At 40.9% G+C, this 24,684-nt stretch overlaps 1 protein-coding gene across 2 annotated transcripts in view; it reads right to left on the bottom strand.

The window, feature by feature from the left end:
- The window catches only part of PDGFRB (platelet derived growth factor receptor beta), a 73,703-nt gene that overhangs the window by 35,093 nt on the left and 13,926 nt on the right, over nucleotides 1-24,684 (bottom strand). The window contains exons 1-3 of one of the 2 annotated variants that reach the window (XM_083594581.1): nucleotides 4,484-4,658; nucleotides 4,174-4,256; nucleotides 255-527 (exon numbers count right to left, since the gene is read on the bottom strand). In XM_083594581.1, the coding sequence (XP_083450707.1) occupies nucleotides 255-527; nucleotides 4,174-4,256; nucleotides 4,484-4,515 (388 nt within the window). In that variant the 5' untranslated portion in view covers nucleotides 4,516-4,658. Of the gene's footprint in view, nucleotides 1-254; nucleotides 528-4,173; nucleotides 4,257-4,483; nucleotides 4,659-24,684 lie in introns of those variants that run through there. The other variant, XM_083594582.1, reaches the window with a different exon arrangement.

Here is a 24,684-nt window from a genome sequence, read left to right as displayed (position 1 = left end):
GTTGTTGCAAAATAAAATTATATATATATATCTAAGTTAAATTATTTCTTTAAGGTGGGCCATCTCTGAATATGGTAGGGTTTTGTGGAATATGCATATGCCACAAAGTTATAACCTGTAGCATTCACAGTCCCAAACCACACCAGAGATCACCTTTCTTCAACATCCTCCTATATATCCTAGTCTTCCAGATCTCCATGCATGCACACCAACCCAGAGACTTAAAAGCAGCAAAGCACTGCAATCACCAATACCTGGTACAAAAATGTAGATGGCTTTTTCCTCTGCTGATTGTTTGCAGAGACAGGAATATTCACCCGTATCATAGCCAGTCACATTCCTGAGTGTAAGGACGCTAATAAAAGTGTTGTCCCTTCTCTCCAGCCCAGTGTCTAATACGTGTTTGCTGTCCTTTTTCCAGTAAATCTCGTTCTGCCCTGAGCATATCACAGAAAAATCACTGTAGAGACTGAGGACGACTTCTTGGTCATTAGGAGAAATCTCCAGGGAGCTGGTTTGTGGCAATCCTTGAAGAAAAACAAATCATAAGAGAAACACTGAAGTCCCACAGTTCAGAAGCTGAGGTGGTGGTGTTAAAACTTGTTAGCTGCTTGTTACCCAAAGGTCTTCAAGCAACTTACAATACATGGCAGTAGTCATTAATCATTAATCATGCATTCATTGTTTTAACTCTTGAATTGCATGCAAAGCTCAACCACAATCCTGATTGCTTTAGTGGTTCTAACACACTGGTCAATCACAGATGTTTCATGAAAATTCATAGGCATATATGAGATAATTGGCCTCTTTCTCCACCTACTATTTCTCAACCAAAAGTGAGAGCCTGGTGTTGGTCCTTAATTTCTTTGTTATGGCAAAACCAAACATTATAAAGAAAACACAGATTTGCTCAATGATGATTATATGGTGTGAATAGAGAATTAAGGTTGCAACCCTCTACGCACTTACCAAGAGACAGGTACTATTACATTAAATAAAATTTACTTCTGAGTAGACATGTATAGGATTGCACTGTCAGACATCAGCACAGGGCCAAAGGCAAGCATAGGCAAACTCGGCCCTCCAGATGTTTTGGGACTACAACTCCCATCATCCCTGACCACTGGCCCTGTTAGCTAGGGATGATGGGAGTTGTAGTTCAAAAACAGCTGGAGGGCCAAGTTTGCCTATGCCTGGCCATAAGAAAGCCACAGGATAATGCATATATTTCCTTCTCCTAGAACGTTTAATATTCTGGCTTTTTAATACTAAGTTGAAGAAGGGGAGACTCATAGGAACAAACTGCATTTCATTGCTTTTTTCTATCATGTATTTAAAAGGTGAAGTGTCTTCCATGACACTTATTTCCATTATGTGATTTCATTTGCAGGTTGTGTTGGATAGATCTAGTCATGTTCCAAATGTGAGAGGAAAATCACAACAAAACTAAAAGCAAAATTGCCAGGAAATCTTTCGGAAATGTCTAGGTAGACAATGTCTTCCTGAATTGCTTCCTATGAGCCCATCACAGCTGCCAGCTTCATAGCTTTTGCAGAGAGGTTTCCCAATGTTACTAGAGAGTGGAAACAGCCATATAAGAAGGATATGCTATACTCCACTTAACTGTCCTCCTTCTCATTGTGTAATTGTGCTCCCACAGTTATTATATTGGTCATGGAAGTACAACAGTCACAAATCATTGTCCATTGCATAGGACAATGAAAGGAGAGTGCAAAATGCTTCCGTTTAGAAATGTACACTGCAGTTTGTCCTTAGAAAGACAGAAAGATTCTTGCAGATTTATCACGAGGCTATCTCTCCATGTAGTACTGCCAATTCCAGGATTTCAAAACTCATCAATCTGAGCTTCCAAAATATGGATTACTTTATTTATTTATGGTGCTTTTCAGCACCCTGCCTTTCCATTAAGAGGTGGCTTACAAATGTTAAAAACAATGAAATAATACACAACAAAAATGGAAAAATATAATAAAGGGACCCAAAATATTTGAAAGACTTTTTTTGTTGTTGTTGTCTTAAAACAAATGAACAGCCACCCTGATCTGCTTTTTAAACATATTTTGCTCACATCTAAATAAAAAAAAAATGTTCCCCACAAATACAGCAACAGTGACTTACTATGCTCAGGACATTTACAAAATAACATGAATAAAAGGTGTAATTGTAGCAGGGGGAAAACAGGATGTTGAGGGACAGCAGTGGAGACTGTGAAGCAGTAGGTTTTAAGCGTGGGCATCTAGGAAGCAGTTCTGGCCTTGCTCTTGGAGTGTAAAGAAAGTGAAGGTACTCATGTTGTTTCATTTGGTGCCAAGGCACAAAATCTTTATTTTGAAGGTCCCTTGCCTGAAGGATGTCAGATAGACAGCTTCTCCAGCTGCCAGAAAAGCTCTGCCAGAAATCTTCCATTTGTGTAGAAAGAAGGAGAAAAACACTTTAAGAGACCTGCACAATTTGCAAATAGGGATGAACAGATCACTTTATTTCTGGTCTGTATTGGTTTCCATTTCTCCATTTAATCTCCAATTTTAAAATAATTCAAAATTCGTATTTTTGAATGTATTTACTAATAAATATACATTTTGAAACCCCCCCCTCAAAACACTCATTTCTAAATGTATTTCTCCATCTTTATATGCATTAGGGTATTTTTTTTTAAGCCAAGAAAGGTGCAAAGACTGAGGGATAACTGTGCTCCAATCCGCATAATAATCCAGGAGATGTGGATCAGATCAGTTCATACTGAAATTCACAAATAATGAATTCCTTAAACATTGCTGTTTATAAGTGACCAAGGTGAACTCAGTCCATCCAACAGCAATGGCAACTTCAAGTGAAGGGTTTCACTGAGTGGATGTGCCAAACTGCTAATGTTTGCACATAAAGCTGCTTTTAAATATAATAATAATAATAATAATAATAATAATAATAATAATAATAATAATTTATACTCTGCCCATCTGGCTGGGTTTCAGGACACAGCAACATGATGAAAAGCTGACAACCCTACTATGCACACACAAACATTTCTTTCATCCCACTGTCACTTCTGATAAAGCAGGTTTTGCAATTTTTTGAAGCAATACCACACAACATCTGAAAAAAGCAGGAAGAGTGTATAGCAAACCACCAGAAGCATCCCTTTTTAAAAGTGACTTAAACTTTCTGAAAAATCCCCCACAATCCTTTAATTTGGTTTAGCTTCAGAGAAGCATGCGGGTACTTCTACTTAAACACCGGGTAGTTTCAACTTCCCTTTTCTGATAGCAACCCTTATATGCCCCTTAAAATCTCCCTAAAGGTTTTGGACCCTCTGTGGCAGCAGCCCATTCCACCCCTTTTGGTTTATGTATTGTGATATATGCGGTTCTTATCAGATTGTTTGCAGTTGTATATTGAATCATTTTGAATTGTTTCACTTACAAGGCAGAGAAATTACTTTAAAGAGAGGTGGCATATAAATGTTTTAAATAAATAATAAACAACAAAATAAATGATATTTATTTACTTTTGGCATTTATTGATAACCTATTAATAACACCCTATAGGGAGAAAAGAGAACATTTCAACATTAAACTAGTACATGCTCGAGAAAGCCTCCAACCTTCAAGACAGAGCTTGAGAACCTGAAGTCCTCCAGATGTTGTTGGATTCCAATTCCCAGCCTGCATGGCCAATCGCCAGAGATTAAAGGGGTTGAAGTCCAGCAACTTCTAGAGAGCCACAGGCTCCCCATTCTTGTTTTAGAGGCTATCACTGATAAGCAAAATTAGCCTCTCCCTTGCCTATACAGAAGCACATTGCACATACTTGGGTTCATCCAAGCCTCTCTCTGCAACCTAAATCTAGTTCCTCATAGCTGTTATAAAGGGATTTGTGGGCTGTGTATTTATTCCTGTTTTGCAAGTTGTACAGGCCTGCCCTACAAGAACAAGAAAATGAGCATGTCGCAGCCTATGAGGGGGGAAAAAGTCTTTCTTTTAAATGCTACTGGGTCTGCACACTAACACTGCATGCACATGGCTTAAGACAGGGGGACATGTCTCAACAGAAGAACTGCCATATCTGCACCTCCTTTTCTCTTCATCTATCCTGTGCACCGTGGGGATTCCTTGAGCAGTTCACACAGACACACTTAGTCATGTGTTTGCTTACCTGTGAGAAAGAACAGCAAGAAGAGGAGCATCTTCAAAAACAGAAGTCGCATCGTGGGAGTTCCTTTTGTAGCAAGCAATGCCCTGTTAAAAAAGCAAATTCTTGTGAGTAGAAAGCTGGAGAATACCCAAGTTCCTTTGGAGAAAACAAGAGATTACAAATGTGACTAGCAATTCCACAGGATACATCTTCTCCCTGTAGACTTAATTACTAACATCCTCTTTCTCAGCCTCAGACAGGGACCACCAGTGTAGGTGGAGAGAGGAAATCCAAGGTAATCAAAAGTTCAATGTGGTTTTTGGCTGCCAACCTTTTGACAATGAACATTGAAGCGAGCCTCATACAGAAGGCAAGTCCACAAAGTGCAAATCCTTGGACTGGTCATACACTGGATCAATGTTGGTGAACAGCCAGCCTATGCTATCTTCCTCCACACTATAGGTTGGTTGTATATTGAGTGCATGCTGATTGCTGAAGATCCAAACAGAGTCTGCAGGGATTGCTCATAATTCCTCAGCTTTAATTTTGGAACAGGGTTAGCATAGGAACATAACCACAGCATTCCAGATTAATGAGCTATGACGACTCATGGTACTTACTGCATCATCTAAGGGTCAGTTTATTTTACTAGCTGGATATAGTAGGTGTACAGATTGTGTATGTTTGAAACCACTACAACTCATTTGGTTTTCATATATGTCTTCTGAGCAACAACACTTCTCCTGTACATGTGAGGATTACTATTAATCATAACACTTGGGGTTTATACAGTGATTTTATTTTTTTGCGAAGTTAGCAAATTATAGAACTGTGGAGTAAATTCCTTTTATTCCCACTTTACAGATGAGACAGTAAGCCTGAAGATGGAGGCTTACACTCTTTATTTAGAAACTGGCTGTAGTACTTTTTACTATGTTCTTATGAATATTCAGTATGCCACTCAGGGTACTTTTACTAAAATAGTGAATAACGATGAGCAGGACAATGCATCCTGTATTGCCACTCAGTGCAAAACAGGAAGTGCCAACCTGCCCTGCCCTGCCCTGCCCTGCCACACCACCCACTAGGCCACCTTCACCGAAGAAGTGGTGCTGTTTTCCAGCAAGATCTCACTGAAATCTTGTGAGATGTTGTGCACTCCACAATATCTTGTCAGATTTTGGTGAGATCAGCACTTTTGCCTCATGGGTGTGCCATGCCTGGTTATGTGATTGATCTTTAACACTCACATTTTCCTTAAAATCCTTTCTTTAAAAAAATCTAAAATATATGGGGCGGGGTTACATATGGATTTGCTGTTGTCATCCATTGCCTATATATGATATGGTGTGTGACTGATTCTATTAAAAAAAAAACCCCAACTTTCCTAAGCGCAGTGGCCAATTAGAAATTCATTGTATTCTTATGACTCTTTGAAAGTTGTCATGACTCTTCAAGGAACAAGGAAATATCATTGCCATATGTTCCCACTGCACCAGAAGGTTTAGCATAAGCAGAGTCTGAGTTGCCAGGACCTCCCTAGTCTGTTGAGTTCATATTGCCTCAGTGAAACCATCATTTCCCCTGGTTGCTGAATTGGGCTAGACCCCTTTAAATGAAGAGGCTTTGAGCACTGGAAGGGGAGATCATCACCCCGGAAAGAGCTGCAGCTCTATTTAGGGCTCGCTTTGTGTTTGCCTGCCATTGAAGCATTTTGAATTTGCTTGCATGACCTTTCAGCCTGAGCTTTGCATGGAGCTCTCCAGGGTGCTACTTGCTTTGCTTGAACTTTGCCTTGCTGGAACTTGACCCTTACCATATTTGGCATTGCCTTACTAGAACTGGAAACTGGCTTTGCCTTGCTGGAATCTGAATCACTCACCCAGCTCCCTACCCACCACCAATACTTGGGATAGAATCCTATCTGGCTGAGACCACTGAAATAATAAATAAATTCCAATAGACAGTTGGTGTAATTTGTACGCCTCTTCCTGTGATGTTTTCCTTAGCAAAATGAAATATGCGCCTTTCCAGCATGCAGAGATTAGTACATTACAGATTCCAGCTTATACAATCTGTTTATCATATTTCTTGTGTTAAGTATGTACTGAATATTTTTGCAAGGTTTTTTTTTAAAGACTTTGTTTGAAGAAGACATATTCGGCCATAATTCTATCATTCCACAGTTCTAGTGACTAGAATTATGGAACTATAGGGACGCATGTTGGCCTGCAAAGAAGATTCCTCCCTCCCTCATGAGCTTTCTTTGCCACAACCATCAGCAGCAAGAAGGGTCTTTGTATATCACTTGTTCATAGTGACTCCAGTGACCTTTGCTCGTAATAGCTCTATGAACTGTGATCGATTGATACCACATGCCCAGAGATGGCAGCAGTAGTGGCAGCAGAAACACCAGTTTAACTGGGGAAAGGACTCTCAAAAATATCACTCTTAAAAACATCTCCTTACCCCTACCCCCCTAGTGGACCTTCCTTGCTACAACACGTGATACAAGACTTGCTGTTCCAGATCTATCACTCTGAGAATCTATCTATCAGCCTGATTTTATTATTGTGAAGTGCTTTGTGAACCATTATGATGGATATGCATTATGGGTTATAAAACAATAAAAAGTGTTGTAAAACAATAAATGGATAATTCCAGAAAAGTTAGGCTGCCATTCTATGTACACATACTTGGGTATAAGTTACACTAAACGCAATGTGCATGCATAGGATTAGAGTATTACTGTTTCTGAACAGAAGTGAGAACTTCTCCATATCCCACAAGGACTAACCTTCATATCACAATGGTAGCTTGATAACTGTATACAGTCATACCTCGGGTTAAAGTAGCTTCAGGTTGAGCATTTTCGGGTTGCGTTCTGCGGTGACCCGGAAGTAACAGAATGGGTTACTTCCGGGTTTCACCACTCGCGCATGCGCAGACGCTCAAAATGACATCACACGCATGCGCAGAAGCGGCGAATGGCAACCCATGCACGTGCAGACATGAGTTGCGTTCTGCTCAGGATACAAACGGGGCTCCGGAACGGATCCCGTTCTCATCCAGAGGTAAATGTAATGGGGTGAGAATCTCATTTATAGGGAAATGCCTATTTATTCAATTTTCCTATGCACAGCTGCTCCCTTTATTCTCATAGGTTTCAAAGGGAGGAAATAATAATAATAATAATAATTATTATTATTATTATTATTATTATTATTATTTTTATTTCTACCCCACCCTCCCCAGCCAAGACCGAGCTCAGGGCGGCTAACACCAAATATATAATACATTAAAAACACAAAATCAAACGATTGGTTAAAATACAGTTCAAAATCAGAATAAAATTAAGTGGGAACCCACGAATCACAGCCATAGGGGTAAGGAATATTAAATGTTCACCAGGCCCACCCACCTGTGCTGGTCTCATATGGGCTGATAGAAAGAGCCAAGGAGGCCACTTACATACATGGTCCCACAGAAAAAAGGGGGTCAGACTGGGCCCAGACCAAAGGCCTGGCAGAACAGCTCAGATATGAAATTCACTAGGCTATGTCACAAAACACTTATGGTCCAGTCAATTTCTTTCCCCCGCCCTTTACCTTGTACTCTGCTTCTTTCAAAAGCTTTTCTTCTCTTTGTCTCTCATTCACTCACTCACTGTTTGGCCAGAGCGAAGTAAAACAACAAATTTGTGTCATATTCTTGTTGTTTAGTCGTTTAGTCATGTCCGACTCTTCGTGACCCCATGGACCAGAGCACGCCAGGCACTCCTGTGTTCCACTGCCTCCCTCAGTTTGGTGAAACTCATGTTAGTAGCTTCGAGAACACTGTCCAACCATCTCGTCCTCTGTCGTCCCCTTCTCCTAGTGCCCTCCATCTTATATTAGTTGGTATCAAATAGTATAGAATAGTCTACTATAACCCCTAACAGCAAACCAGATTGAGCTTCGCTCACTAAAAGTACTAGCCTCTTCCTCAAAAACCCTAGTTTATCCCTTGTGCTGGGGGGTGGGGGGAAATGCTTGGAAAAGGAACACCATAGAGCCAAAGAAACAAACAGAAAGGAGAATGTTCCACTTGCAAAAGAACAAAGAAGATGGCAAATTCCTGGGAAATTAAAAACGCTTGAGGGGAAAAGTTGGCTAGGATTGCCATGAGATAGCAACTTGTTCAGCTAGAAGCAGCACTTGCTGTAACTGTCTGCCTGAAGAGAGCATGCCCATACATATCATATATATAAATAACATTTGTGGATCTGATTTTATCAGCAAAGGGGGAGCATGGCTGAGGAGTACAGTGTTCTCCTCCCTCGTGGCTTATACCCCCCGTTTTCTTCCCTGAGTGCTTGGCTCAGCAACCTGGGATGGGGACTATGCAAAGGAAACAGCACCCTTCACTCTCACACCTGCTTGCTGTATCAAAATTGGATTCGTCTCTCTGTTATGCAGTTTGTACAACTCACCTGAAGAATATTGCAGCCATGATCATTAGCTCCCTTCTCTTTCCTGGTTTTAGCCTACATAGAAGGTCTTAAATGGTTTAAGCCCCATATACCATCAAAACTAGGTCCTCCCATATATCCCATTCCAATCTGTAAGATCAGCCAAGAACATCTTTCTGATACTGTTTTCACACAGCAGTGAGGCATTCTCTGTGGCCATTCCCTAGATATGGAACAGTCTCACCCTGCAGGTGTAATAAAATCCAAGCAGAGTCCTATCAGTCTGGGCTGGCTTTCATAGTGAAGGTGGCAGAAGGTGCATATAGGGTAGCTTTTAATAATGACATCTCACTCTTAAAAAATACGTATTTTTGTTATCCTCTTGAGCTTTCAGGTTGAAGAAGGCCAGAAAAACAAAGAAGCAAATAAATGTTCTTTTCCCAAGAAGTAGTCCCTTTCCAGACAACTGTTTCAAGGGAATGTGCAGACATCACTCAGCTGCACAGGAAATCCAAATGTTTTCCCTCCAGATAGTACATCAGTTGTGGGGAAATTTCATTTTGCAAGCCCTCAAACCACAAGTTAATGGTGCTGGGAAATGCAACCCCCTCCTAGGTTCCCCCACCCACCCGCTCTGCTAGTGTTCCTATTTTGATTGATTGTGCCTTGGAAGGACCTCACTTGGATGTCATGAGCAGCTGATGGATGGTGCCCATGGCGTCATTGGTGACCAAAGGCATACTCCTGCTCATTGCTGCTCATGGCACCTTTTGGAAAGCTATTTGCCCGTGTTAGAATTGCTTTTCTAAGAAGCTGAGCTTTCTCTGCCCTACCAGACTATCAGGTTCATATAACCTTTACATTTAAAAAGCATAATAATCCTGGTGAACACCAGCACCTTTCCTCACTGCACTTTCATCCCCTGCCCTCTAGTTTCTTCCTATTTTGTTCCTCTTTGGCTCTGCATTCCTCCTCTTCCGTAATCACCTTTGAAGCATGCATGTACTCTGGTTTAATTTTTATTTTTAAGGGGGGTGGAATAGCAAACGGGCACAGTACAGAGCTACTTCTCACTGCAGCAAGGAGTTAATAGTGGGACTAAGAAACTGCATTACTAGTGAAATCAAGCCAGCACTATGTTACCATACTAACATAAGTATTTATTTATTTTACTTTGAAAACATTTTTATGGTCCACAGGATGTGACTCTCAAGTAGACTTAATCAGCTTTCCCCCTGGAAATTAAACACTGGTCCTTGCAATTATGGCTCAGTCACCAAACTTTATCCTCGTGAGAAAAGTGACGAGTCGCTGACTTCAGTGCACAGATAAAAGGCTGACAAATAGGAAATACCTTAAAGCCTAAACCATTTAACATGTCATACGTTTGAACAGCCTAGACCACCAGATGCAGGACCATAAAAGTGAATGCCACAAATAAATCTGTTTGGGTGCAATCGTATACTGAAGATTCGCCAGATAGGAAGGTTATGGGATTTGGTAAGCCGCACTATGGCTGCAGAATGTCAGATTCTGCACTGCCACCATGTCAGAAATCACACTTTATAATATCTAGATAGTAATACCAACTCAACTACAGGCCAAACTACACTTTATGTTAAACATACTGTTTGGTGATAAAAGTTTCCACATTGGTGGTGCAGAACAGGATCTAGACCAGGGGTCAGCAAACTTTTTCAGCAGGGGGCCGGTCCACTGTTCCTCAGACCTTGTGGGGGGCTGGACTATATTGGGGGGGGGAATGAATGAATTCCTATGCCCTACAAATAACCCAGAGATGCATTTTAAATAAAAGCACACATTCTACTCATGTAAAAACATGCCGATTCCCAGACCGTCCGCGGGCCAGATTTAGAAGGCAATTGGGCCAGATACAGCCCCCAGGCCTTAGTTTGCTTACCCATGATCTAGACTATGGTGCAAAAGGATAGGAGTGTAACACTTTCCAGTGTGGAACTTGCCCCTGCTGAAACTGCTGTTTGGCACATGAGGGAAGCTGCTATTTGCAGCTGCTGTTAAACTTGATGAATAAATAGTAATTATAAGTAATAGTAGTAGTAGTAGTAGTAGTAGTAGTAGTAGTAGTAGTAGCATATCCAACATAAAGAGAAATAGCACTAGTGTCAGCACTAATCTGGATTTACTGGACAGATTAATGCAAAAAGACAGCTTTCTTCCCATGATGGCATGAGAAGCAAAAACTAAAGTAGAAGTCATGCCAAAATCTTACACTGCATCAGCAGAGCTCCTAAAGACTGTGCCAGGCCTGGCTGCAAGAACTGCTGTTGAACCAGGACGTTGTGTCTTGGCCTCCTGGTTGCCTGCTCAGTTTTGAAGGGGAAATGAGTTTTTAAATTACGTGTGGTCACCAGATATTTTTCTTATTCCATCACTTCAGCTTGAATTAATTGATTTACCAGCAAATCTTAATGTGTTTCTGATTTATTCATCAACTTTTCCCAAAGTCTTGTGATTTTTTTCCCCTGCTTTCCCAGGTCTTGTTCACATGGAAGAATTTACTTCCTGTTTACTTAGCTTTTTAAACAGTCATATGCCATAAACGCAGCCTAGTTGCATTTATATCCATCTCCATTGTAAAACAACCCTGATGGAAAGTAAGGATTTTCTTCTAGGGCAGATCAGATTTATTTTAATTGTAATCTGAATTTTAAACCAATTCTATATATAGTGCCACAATTTCCAATTACATGTGAAGAACATAGATTTAAACTGGAGCTGGTATGCCAGGAGATCTGGCAATTATTTCATATTAAAAAAAAGAAGAAGATTTGAATATTTTTGCTGGAGTGTAACGTTTCTTACTCTATGTTTATGAATGAAGACTATTTATAGATTAAAGAGACATGGTTTTCACTAGTGCCAACCTCTACATTCTAAAAAAATTAAAAATCATTAATTAGACCTATTTAGCTAATATAATTTCTAGATCACTCTCAGCATAAAAATTCTAGCACAGCATACAACTGATCGGCTCTGAATAAAAAAGCACGAAACCAAAAATAAAAGCATATAAACAGAAGCCATAAAACCAATAAAATCTATCAGAGCTATACTATACTACATTCCTGGGAGTATAAAAATGTCTTCTCTGGTACCAAAGGGACAGCGGAATTGATGCCAGATTGCATTTCATAGGAAGGGCATTCATTGCACTATGACCAAAGAGCCTGTCTCTGTCCAGTCACCTCTGCCTAATCTCACACCAAGAATGTTATCCAGTGAAAAACAGAGGGTTCAGGCAGGCTTGTGTGGAAGAAGGCAGTTCTTCAGGCAGTCAGCTCCCAAACCATTTAGGTAGTAACTAACCCATCCCATTTAGCAAACTAGCCACTGTGTTTGTACTAACTGAAGTTCCATAGAAGTCTTCAAAGGCAGTTCCATGTACAATGTTTTGGAGTGGCCATGTTGGCTATCTCTGTCCAGGAGGGGCTGCGGTTCATGCAGCCCCTGTAGCTGGTGAAGGCACTGTGAGGTATGGTAGTACCAGTACCACCAAATTGTGAATCTGATCCTTTAAGGGGAGTGTGACTCCACCCAGAACAGGTTGAACACAACTTCTCTAAAATTATACCAGCCCTTTAAAAAAACAACGAAAGAAAACAAAACCTATACATACAATCTTGGTAGAAGGGGTTTGTCTGTGAGAATAAAATCTATTTCAGAATAAAGTAGGATACAGCATGAAAAGGAAAATGATGTGAAATGAGAAAAGTGAAGCAAGTAGAGTGCTGCTTGATGTGAATGAACCTTTAATTAGGTTCAGGACCTGTTGATTAGCAGGAATCAGCACTGACCCCAATTTAGAGAGATTTTATAAATAAGGCTGAAATTGATTGCTCTAAATCTATCTAATAATGTGCATGCAGAGCCAATGTTGCCTAAACTGTTCATATTAACAAGATTCACATTTTGCATTGTGAAGCCAAAGAGGCTTAAATATACTTTTATTTTAGCATCACATGTGAAAACATCATTTAAAATGAAGCCTAGAATCAACAGCAGTGTGAGAGGCAATTGCTATAGTGTTATTTCGGACAACCTTCTCACATCTGTGTTCATAGCTCATTTTAATAGAACAATTTGCAGTAAAGTAGCAGACCCTCCAAGTGTCCCTATTTTCTAGGGACGTCCCTGATTTAGAGAAGCCATCCTGGTTTCTGATTTGATCCTGGAATGTCCCACTTTTCCCTAGGATGTCCCTATTTTCATCGGAGAAATGTTTGAGGGTATGGTTGGATGTCCCTATTTTCATTGGAGTAATGTCGGAGGGTATGGAGTTATTTGACTCGACCTGTATGAAGGCAATCCTGTATAGGGTTTTTTTTTAATGTTTAATAATGTTTTTATATATGTTGAAAGCTGCCCAGAGTGGCTGGGGAAACCCAGTAAGATGTGTGGGGTATAAAATTATCATTATGGAATGGGACATCCCTATTTTCATTTGAGAAATGTTGGAGTGTATGAAGTAGTGCTTATAATGGTGTCTTTACATTGTCCTTTGTATATCTGCCTTGGTGGAATGATTAAACATGAATACCTCGAGAAAATATTGGGGATTTCCTATCTCTGTGAAAATGTTCATCATTCCTAGCTCTTTTTCTTTCAAATTGTGACTTTGTGACTGGAAGAGATAAAAGGAAAATAAGAGAGGGGGCACTCCTATTTATTCAACGTGGCCCTTTCCCAGAAGGGTTCAATGTGCTACACTGGAGAACAAATCTTTCTGTTGCTCACTAAAGCTGTTCTCATACTCCTAGAAAGGGCTTTCATGCTGACTCAAAGACTACATTTCATTTAAAATCCATGTGGATTCCATCAAATGCCACACATTTGACCTTACCAGATGGAATACAAATAATGAACGCCATGCATTTGCATCTGGAGATAGGAAGGCATATCAAGAAGTTGGGGTGGATGAGTAAGAGGTGATAAAATGGTTAAAAGGATAAGCTGTAGTTGGGTTAGGCTGGAAGAGAGGGGCTGCAATAAAAAATATGTTAGTGTTTGTAGCAGAACTGCAAAAGTGAATGTGCCCTTTTTATCCCTTTGAACCTCTTTCCATGTTACTTTTCCCTGCTTACATCAAGAGGCAAGTAAGAAAAGAGGAAAATAATGTCCACCTTCTTTAATGGCCAAATAGTTGGCTGTAAATCTGTCGTATGGAAGTTGTGAATCTCTTATGTGTGGCCTGCAAGATCTGTGATCCAGACTCATACGTGACCCTCAAGAATCCAGACTCTGTGTTGGGTGTTTGTGTTTCTGCCCTTTCAACTTGCATTGTTAAGACTCTAACAGAGAAAACCCATTTTGCAGCAGCTGTTATTACTAAAGGGTGACATTTGCGTCAGCCTTCCTCAATGTAGTGCCCTTTGGCTTCTGTGGACCACAACTCCAATCAGAGCCGGGAGTTGTAGTACAAAACATCTGGAGAGTTTCAGACCATATGCAATCGACTGAGAATGAGGATCTTACACTGTTGCTCTGTAGAAGAGGGGATCTTGGCAGGTGTAACTGGTCCTTTGTCAGAATAATTTCTATCAGCAGGTTGCATCAACAGTTGGCACTGTACAGTGGCAGAGTGACTGTCTCTGTGCCGCATGGACTGGGTACACCTCACTCTTTACTCCTCACTTCAAGGAAATAGGCAGAGGCACAATGTCTTTTTCACACGCAGCTTAACCGTGTAGCAGTCAAGTCAGTCAAGTATAATATGATGCAGCTACCACTCAAACCCCAAGTAATTAAAGGATGAGAAGAACTAGAAAGATACTCTTCCAGAACTGAAGAAAGGAGCTCAAGTGAGCATCCTCTGACAAGCTGATTGCACAGTACCCTCCTTAGCCCCCTACATCTTCGGAATGTAAGAATATATGCATACGTTCATAATCCATCCAAGTGCCAGCTATGGTGAGAGCCAAATAAACCCAGGAAACAGCCCTTATCTTTCTCCATTGCCAGTTGTTTATTTTTTTCTCTCTCTCAACCACCACTATTCCTTTAGGATTTATACTGTAGCAACAGAAATGATTCTGGTCACCCTTTTTGCCCCTACCACAGAACTGCTCAACAGGAAATAGTTGGGAGCCTATCATGGGAATGATTTGTTATTGTAAAAAAGGAATGTGGCTGGAAGAGGAGACAAGAGGTCACTTCACTCTGGGGTACAGTCTGTTCTGAATGGGAAACAGGCACTTCAGTCCCTGAAAAGCACAGCGCCAGATGTAGTGAACAGCTCAAATCAGTTTTGGACTATCTCAACAGTAGTGTCAGACAGGATTTCCCACAGCGTAGCCATACACACGTATAGCTCCTGAACACTTACCCTGGCAGTCATCAAGCTAGTAGAGTTTCTTTGCTTGTATCAAAAAGAACAGACCAACTGAAAGGGACTGGTTATTTCTGTGATGTCAACTTGTTCGGCACTGGGGCGGGGGGGGGGGAGAGAGAATGGATTCCATCTTGAGATAGGGCTAAGAAACCAAGATAGCTGAAAACTACTCTTTTTAAAAAAACTTGGTTTCAGATTTATTTATTTTTTATAATATGTTTTCAAGTATATCCATGGGTCAATGAATGTCAATGAATGTCAAAAACCTATCCCTTAAATTAAAGGAAATTATTAAAAACCTTCACATCATTCACTAAAATTAATGGGAAGAGTTAGGGGTGGCCACAGAGCTCATTCCTGCCCTCGGGGGCTGCACTAAATTGTTATCAGCACTAGGAAAAGAATATGGATACAAGCTACTACTACGCATGACTTCGCATTGTGTCCAAACTGTAATGTCTTGCCTTTCTTCCAATCTCGTTATCACTCTGCCTTGCATAGTTTAGAAATGCTTGCATCTCAACAGATAAACCACTCAGTACTTTCCTTTGATGGAAGATGTCAGTTTGCAGCTTGTGGTCACTAGTATCCAGAGAGGAGGGAGATGTGTGACTAGTTTAGCTTTCAAAAAAGCGGGGGGGGGGGGGAGCCTTTTTCAGCATTAATATAAACAAAGAGCAGATTATTCTGGCCTCAATGTAGGCAAAGTGTGGGCAGATGCTGGGCACATACAGCTCATTTTTTACATTTTATTATGTGTTTATGTGGCACACTTCACTCAGCCATTCACATTACAGTTCAACATTATAATTTTACGTACTGCAGTAATTTAGGATCTTTCTCTCCATATGTTCAAGCAAAAGCCTCTTTTTCCATGAGAATTTTTTCTGAACCCACCACTGAATTATAAAATATTATTGTTGCTAAATCATATTGATTAATTGCGTGCACAGCTTGACTTATTTATTACTCTTGCTGTGTGCCGTGATCTAGTATGAGGTCCATGCTGATGCACAAAACAGGCTGCATGGGTTTAGGCACAACAGTCAAAATAGTATTATGGGCTATGTTAATGCAAAGACTTTGATTTTGTTGCACCTCTGGCACTTATTTTCTGTTTAATAAAAACAGCAAAACACTTGAATACATGATAATGGACAATAATGAATGACACTGTGCTGCAAACATGCAGATCAGGATTTATTATGTTAAATTTTTACCCATATGGCTAAACTTTTAAAAATGCCTCTTTTCCAGCTCTTTCCTAGACACAGTTCAATGAGGTTCTTCATTGCTATTTCTATCTCACTTATCCTGAAAGGTCATGATTTACCCAAGGCCAATGTCTAAGTCGCCATCTGACGTCAGGACTGAATCTACCAGGTGCAAATCCAACTCTAAGTTAGTAGACCCTGCTAGTCTATATATACAAATGCAGAAATCTGAGCCATGAATTATACGGGGTAGATTAATCCACTGATCAGGTTTGACCTTTTTCCCCCATTGCAAGGCCAGTTTTTAAAAAAATGATCTTATGGTGGATACCATCCATATCTCAATTTCCTGAATGAGCCAGTGTGTGTTCAGATTTTAGGCCATTGTTAACAACAACAACAACAACAACAACAACAACCATGGGTTCATCCACTGTTGTGGCATTTGTTGAACCTCTAGTCTGCAGCACCTATCAATATGATGAGATATGGGTTTACTGAAAAGGTTAACTTGAAATGGAGGGGGAAATACGTTATGGAAATCCACTTGAAGGGCACTTTGAGACAAAAGGTTGTTTTTCTTCCTCTCTTAATAGCAGGTATGCTGATTCAGCATGCCCAACACCTCTAAGCCACGTAGAAACTATGCCAACCACCATGTTTATCCTTTGCTAGCCAAATCCCGTACTTCTTCCAGCTAGCCAAAAGGCAGACTGAGGAGTAGCAGGATCAACATGAATGATAAATCTCTCAACTGCAGCTGTTTCACCCAGATGTGCGCATGCGCACACACAAACCCTAATGTAGTGCTTAATTCTTTCCTGTGGCCTCTTTTCTTCTACTCCTGGGTTAGTATTACCACAAAAAGAGTAAAGTCCAATGGGTGCCACTTTGTTAATAGAAGGCATCTGTCAATGGAACAGGAAGGTAATATTTAGTACTTCCCCTTCCCATCCCCTGCAGGCCCCCTTCTATGCCTGCAAAATCTGCTCTGCAGGGCTCCCTAACCATTACTTCCAACCAGAACCAGCTAGCCTTACGAACAAGGCTATCTGCAGAGGAAACTGCTGGATACTCACAAAAGTTGTTGTTTAGGAAGACCCTAAAATTGTTGAGCTTTTGCCTTTGAAATCCCTACTCAAACACCAAAAGATACCGCCAAAGCTATGCAGCTTTTCATTATTTTTTTAAATATTTTATTAAGGGTTTTCTTGTTTTACAGTGTAACTGTAAGTGTAATGCCTCGTATTTTTTTTTTCCATGTAACATTTTTACAAATCCGTTTCATTTGTTGAGGCATTAGGGGGAGAAGAAAAAAAAAAAGAAAAAAAAAAGACAGGGGGTGGAGGGAGGGGAGATGGATGGGGGTGGGGTCGGGTAGCGGTGTTTCTATTATGCTTGATGTATGTAGAATTTGGTGTCAGCGTGCTTGTGTTGTTCACTTGTGTTCCTTTGGTGGTGAGAGAGGTTGGGGTTGGCCTAGGGTGTGATTGTTTGTTTGTGATTGGCTGTGGTGATCTTTGTTTTCGTGTGTGAGTGAGGTGGGTGGGTGTTTTGGATCAGGTTAGCCATATTGATTTGTATGCTGTTGGTGGATTATTGTCATTGTCCTGTTGGGCTGTGTATGTGATAAAGGGGAGCCATACCGGGGTGAAGGTGTCTTCTTCTGTTTGTCCCCGTGTCAGTTTCAGTTTATTAGTTAATTTTTCTAGTAGGGCTGTTTCCCATACTATTTGGTACCATTGGTCCATGCTTACTCCTGACAGGTCTCTCCAGTGTCTGGTTATGGTGTTTCTGGCTGCTGAAAGTAGGTGGGTTATGAGTTCTTTGTGGTGTAAATGGGCATTGTTGTCTTGGAAGATGTTTAGTAGGGCCAATTCTGGGGTGAAGTCTAATACTTGCTTAGTTATTTCTGCTCATGCAATGGGGCTCCTCTCCTCCCCACTGCAGCCACCAATACACCCTCACAATCTACTCTACAGTATAGGCTTGGGGGACCCTGTGGAGCAGATTTTGGGGGTCTTATGCGGGACTGGAACTCCCTAACAATTTCTCAGGCAGCTACATTCAATGCATTTAATTGAGTGATAAAGATGTTTTTATGGTCTCTGACTTTTAATATCATTTGATTTTATTGTTGTTTTGTGACTGGTTACTGACTGAACTAGTTGTAAATGTTTTGGCAGTTCCAATATGTCTTTTCTTTCAAAATTTTGTTAGGCACCTTGAGACTCTGTCTGAAAGGGAAGATGAAAATACATATAAAGAAAAATAACCAAACAAGTTATCTCACAACTTGAGCAATGGTCATCAAAAAAAATTACACCCCCCCAAAAGAAGTACCAGTTTCCAACTCTATAACTCTTTGTATGAGCTCATTACAAAGGTTAAGATGACCCCTTATTCCAGCTAAGTGGATCCAAGAGCAAAGGGAAAATGGTGGGGGGAAATGTAGAACTTTGATCCACATGCACTCTGTACAACCAATGAGTCTAGGAATAGCCACTCTCTCTTCCCCTCTCATTTTTCTTTTTTCTTTTTTTAATTGCCCAGGGTATTCAGCTAGGAAGATAAATAAATTTGACCTAAAACAACATCTTATTTATTTATTATTTAGAATATTTATTATCAAATTCCAGAGTGGTTTACAAATCACATTAAAACAGCAATAAGTTAAAATCATAACTACATTAATGCACAATAGAAAAAAAGAAAACATATCACTAAAAGCTACAAGTTAAAACTTCATTTAACTCCATTTAAAAATTATGAATTTGGACCTGGATCCTGCCTTCTTCTAATCTACTGGAAACAATGTCTATTTTAGAAACTGCTGCTTAACTGGCCTGCACTTTCAGGATTTCCCACAATGCCTTGCTAGACTGAAACTCTGCCAAGCAAGCAGAGCACAGCTGTTACAAATTAGAAGAAAATAAAATACATTTTATTTTTGCTTTTAAAAATGTATCTGAGTCATTAAGTGAGATCATACATGCCCATGTGTAACGAGGAAGCACTGTCAGAGCCCTAATACTATTCTGGCACGTACCAATGTCTCAAGAAAGGTTCTGGTTTGATTAAAAAGTTCTGAGCATTTCACACTTTTTGGCAACAAATTATTCTTCCCGGGACAAGCCAAGGTAAACTGTAAAAAAAAAACCATCTTACATGTGGATCTGCCTTTGCAATAAGCAGTAACCCTCCTTCTTCCTGTCAACCTGGCCTCCTCTCCAAGTCCATTTCTTTCCCACTCTATAATCTAAATAAATCAAAGCATTTTATGGCTGTTGTGTGTGTGTGTTTTAAACATCCATTATTGCAACATCTGTCCTCTGGGGTCTTCAGAGTCCCATGACACCATGTTTACTCATAGTCCAGATTATCACGAGAAAGCCATTTTCCCATCCCCTCATTGAAATCCAGAAGAGCAGACACATGTGGGGAGCCTTTGAAAGTGCATAAACAATTTATGATAAAACGCAGATGTCTGAAAACTGAAACTAAGCTGGGACTGATGGCCTCAGGAGGCTGGTGGTCTCTGTGCATGTATGCACAGAAGTACAAAGTCTCAGGGATCTTCTATTTCTATTATTGTTGTTATGATTATTAATTAGTCACTTTACTCATGGAAATGACTCAAAGCAACTAACAGACACAACAGAAAGCCAATTACAATAAAACAATTTTTTTAAAAACAAAATTAACAGCTTCAAGTTTTGTGTGGATTTTTTAAAAAATGCATACAGCTTCTAGATAACTTCCACTTAGAATGATAAAAACTTCCACCTTATCTAACTTGTACAATCAAAGAGAGGAAGATGCTGCAATTTGGGTCAGAATCTTGGCCCATAGTGTAAGTGATTGGTAAAATTGTGAGGCTAACGGCAGAGGAAAGGGAAACAGACCCCCCCTCCCTCAGCCAATGTTATTTATTTCCAGTGCTTTTTTCCTGGGGGTACGCAGGGATACGCATACCCCTAAACATTTTGTGAATCTAAGTTTGGCCTCATTGAGGGGCAGTATTTCTGAGCACAATTCAAAGTGTTGGTATTGACCTTTAAAGCCCTAAACGGCCTCGGCCCAGTATACCTGAAGGAGCGTCTCCACCCCCATCATTCTGCCCGGACGCTGAGGTCCAGCACTGAGGGCCTTCTGGCGGTTCCCTCACTGCGAGAAGCAAAGCTACAGGAAACCAGGCAGAAGGCCTTCTCAGTAGTGGTGCCCGCCCTGTGGAATGCCCTCCCATCAGATGTCAAAGAGATAAACAACTACCTGACATTTAGAAGACATCTGAAGGCAGCCTTGTTCAGGGAACTTTTTAATGTGTGATATTTTAATGTATTTTTAATCTTTGTTGGAAACCGCCCAGAGTGGCTGGGGAAACCCAGCCAGATGGGCAGGGTACAAATAATAAATTATTATTATTATTACTATTAACATGAGTAGGAAAATGAGAATACTCCTAAACATTTTTTTTATTTTTAGAAAAAAGGCACTGTTTATTTCTATAAAACATTTATGTCTCACCCTTCTGATGCACAAGCATGACTCAGGAAAGTTTACAACATTTAAATATAGATTCCCCCACCCCTCAAAAAGCAACAATATACAACAGACAGCCAGGGAGACAGGATCAGCAGTATAAAAGATCAAGCATAAAAGCCTTATCTGCCACATACAACAAAAAACCTGCAAGAATAAAACAATCTTTATTGGAAAAACAGGAAGGGCCCAACCGTACTTCTCAGGACAAGATGTTCCATCATCTGGGTTCAGACACTGTGAAGGCCCTCTCTCTTGTCTCAGTCATACATGGTTCCACCCTAGGTGGGACACAAGGGACAGTCTCTCCTTCTGATTGAAGGGAGCAGGTTCGATAGCATGGAATAAGGAAGTCCCTAAAATATCCTGGATCTAGGCATTTAGGGCTGTTTCCACCCCTGCTGATTACGCTGAATTGCAGCAAGCTGGATTGCAGAAAGGTTTGGTTAGTTTCAGGAAGACCTCCTATCTCACTGACTGTACAGGACCAGCCCTGTATTATGAACCTGTTAAAGAGACTCCATTTGTCACCCTGTGGAAAGGGAAAGCACAACAGTATGCACATAAAGGCTGATGTAGGTAAATAACAGCCTGGGAGCTGCTTTATTAATGCAGGCTTTCTCAAATGCCAATGAAAACATATATAATGCGTGTGTTGGGGGAGCTGATCCTGTTGCTGTCCAGCACCATGCTGAATCTGGCTCTAGTCTGACACCACTCACCCTCCTTTAATTTGGGTAATTGTAATGGAGAACTAAAAACCAAGGCAAGGATACTGATGCCTAGAATATAAAATAGTAGCATCAGCCTGTACACAAAGACTAGCAGTGGAAACAAAGAAAAGAAATATCTTTGTTTCATGGGCTAAATGTGGTAATGAATCATGAGGGCCGAGCAGCTTTCATACTGTGCTGGAATGTGCTTGCTGATGGATAATCTCTGGTAGAGCACCCATAGCAGGCTTGCTGCTAACAGCAAAGGGTTGTGGATCAGGTCGCTGATGTGTCAGTTTATCCTCTACTGCCATTCCCTCCTTCCATTTCAGAATGAGTGGAATACTCTAGATGGACACAAATAGCTCTTTTCTTTAAACAGTAAGATCCATGCCCCTTACTGATACAGGGATCTGTGACCAAGACTCCTTGCTCAGTCCTTGCTCTCCACTCTGGGAAAAGAACCGCACTATCCCCATGCCTCATGGAGTCTCAAGGCTCCACCTTGGTGAAAAGCCACATTCTGGGATTCGGGAGCTTTGACTGACAGCCATGCTATATTTAGAGCCGTGAAGGATAGCAGTTCATACTGAGCTTTGGTTACAACAGCCTGTTCCCAACAGCAGGCAAAAATAAGTCAAGGAAGGGGTGTTTGCCTATATCCACATGCTCTTAAGTGAGACCAAGGTGGGCACATGCATTTGTCTGTGATTATATGCAGTGACAGCCATGTGAAACAAGCCCAAGTTTCCGAATGTTTATTGCTAAGTGCAGGGCTTGACCTTTCAAAACACTTGGCAAGGGCTAGTAATGAGAAACACAGTTACAATAGAGGAAATGACTATTGGAAACAATGATGGGTGCTTTTCTGTGTTATGCAGTGAGTGACCCAGTTGTGTGACTCAGCATTTCTGATCTTAGTTATTTTCTCATAACAAAACCAGACTGCCTCTGAGGTTCACAAGTGTTCAGTATTCGTCTGTGTGTGCACGGTTTTCTGCATTTTTGTGCATATGTGTGTGGGTCAGCCTCGCCGATCTGGAAGTGTGTCTGAGTGTAAAGCCAGGCACGTGAATGATATGTTATGTGTGATCCCACACTAAAGTGCTGCTCTGAGTCTATTCACCACATTTCTTAGGAGAGCACAAAGCATCTCTATTCTAAGCTTTCCAGGGGATGCGGGATCAAGTCATAGTATGCTCCCCGACCCCATTCGGGTCTATGGGGGCAGTAGAAATGGGAGCCTGCGTTGTTTAAGTTTAAAATAAAATGGAACATCTGTTTGGCAAGCTGCCAGTGTTATAAATAATTCCTCAGTCTTGGAGCATTGATATTATTCACCCCGCTCACTGTGTATGCTTCCTCTGCCCCCAGCTTCATGTTAAAAGAACAGCCCCACAGTGCATTCGCTTGCTTCTGAATAACGAGAAATCTTGGAACTGTTCATGGGAAAATATCTTAATGTATATAGATGGGGCAGGCACAGAGGATGCAGAATGGCTTTCCTGAAGATAGCGCTAGGAGCAAAAAAACCCCAAACAAAACAGTGGGGAAGGACTAGTTATACCTCCACACAACTTTGTAGCCACTGCTATTACAGTCCATTTTAGAGAAACGCACACATATAGATGCAATTACATGCAACCACTTGATTACTTCTATAGCTTATCACAACCCTCTTCTCCTATCCCATAATTCCAGATTTGCCGTCTCTATAGATGAAACTACTCCAACTGGTTCCCAAGCTCCCATTCACTGGCCCTTAAAGATCAGTGCTGGTCTGTGTCTCTGATTCTGCTGATTTTGCATGTCTGCAACATTTGAGATGTGTTGTCACTTCTAATGGCAAGGAGCACTTTCTCATGGCACCATCTGCAGAGTCCGCCCTCCAGACTGCAACTGACTCTCCGCCATCCCACCCCACAAGCTGCATATTTGGCATCAGGAACTAGGACATAAGGTTTGCCTGGGTTCGCAAAGTCACTTTTTCTATAAATGCAAGCAGTTTAGAACCATCCTGAGTGATGAGGACATCCCTTGCGTTTCTGGGACCAGCTCACCCTTGGTGAGCAAGAAACCTAGGTCAATGATGCCATCAGATCAGGACTTATGGGTGGGGCCTAGATCAGCAGAATGGGCATGGCTGTGTGTCCAAGCACAGATGGGCTGGCTTAATATACTTTGGATCAAGTGAAGTTAATACACATTGCTGTCTAAAGAGCAGTCTAAGGGTGTGGAGTGTCTATTAAACCAAAATCTAAAATTACCATACTGCACCACTAGTTTAAATTCAAGTGGGTGAGAAAAAGCTTTAAAAAAACAAAACACCAGAGAACTGGATAGAAAAATTATCTGGTTGTGAGGAGAAGACTCCCTTTAAATGAACAGAGAAGTTTTTGTGTTGTAAGACAAATTCAAAACTGCTAGGAGACTGTGATCCATCATCAGCTTTTATTAATTAAAGAAAAATGTTTTTCTAAGGAGTACATGAGGAAAGAACAAAAAGGAAGAAAGACCAATATGCTACTGGTGTGTGGGAGGGATACATCCTTCAGCTGCTTAGTTACAATCACTTCAACTTTGTCACTGTGGTAAAAACTAAACTAGGAGCAGATTCAGACATCCTCCCATGTATCGACCAGCTGCAGTCGTTCTTTAATGATAGACCAGATGAAGAGAAAAAGAGGAAGGCAGCTAATTTGAAAGTCAGGAAACATCCACCCTCTCTTGAATCTTCATCATTAAGAATAACAAGGATGAGGGTGCTGAGAAGAAAACAAATCTAGGAAGTAAAAGGGATCTTATAGTCTCACTAATTGAACTGAATATACAGACTCAAATTAATGTATGTTCCCAGCATGAATTGTTCACCTAATCTGAGTACCATACTTCTGCGTAACATGAACCTTTCAAGTTGCTGCCCAAAGTCCTTCTGGATACTTTGTGTTAGGCCAGGAGTCAGCAACCTTTTTCAGCTGTGGGCCAGTCCACCATCCCTCAGACCATGTGGTGGGCCGGACTATATTTTGGAAAGAAAAAAAAAAGAACAAATTCCTATGCCCCACAAATAACCCAGAGATGCATTTTAAATAAAAGCACACATTGTACTTATGTAAAAACACGCTGATTCCCAACTGTCCGAAGGCCGGACTGGGAAGGCGATTGGGCCGCATCCGGCCCCCGGGCCTTAGGTTGCCTACCCCGTGTTAGGCTATGTGCTGTGGCTGTTTCCAGACTGTCACT

This window comes from Podarcis filfolensis (genome assembly GCF_964270895.1).
Source record: "Podarcis filfolensis genome assembly, chromosome: 2".
In the NCBI taxonomy this organism is placed as follows: domain Eukaryota; kingdom Metazoa; phylum Chordata; class Lepidosauria; order Squamata; family Lacertidae; genus Podarcis; species Podarcis filfolensis.
Note: the sequence above shows the minus strand (reverse complement) of the source record. Positions and strands in the feature narration are given on the sequence as shown.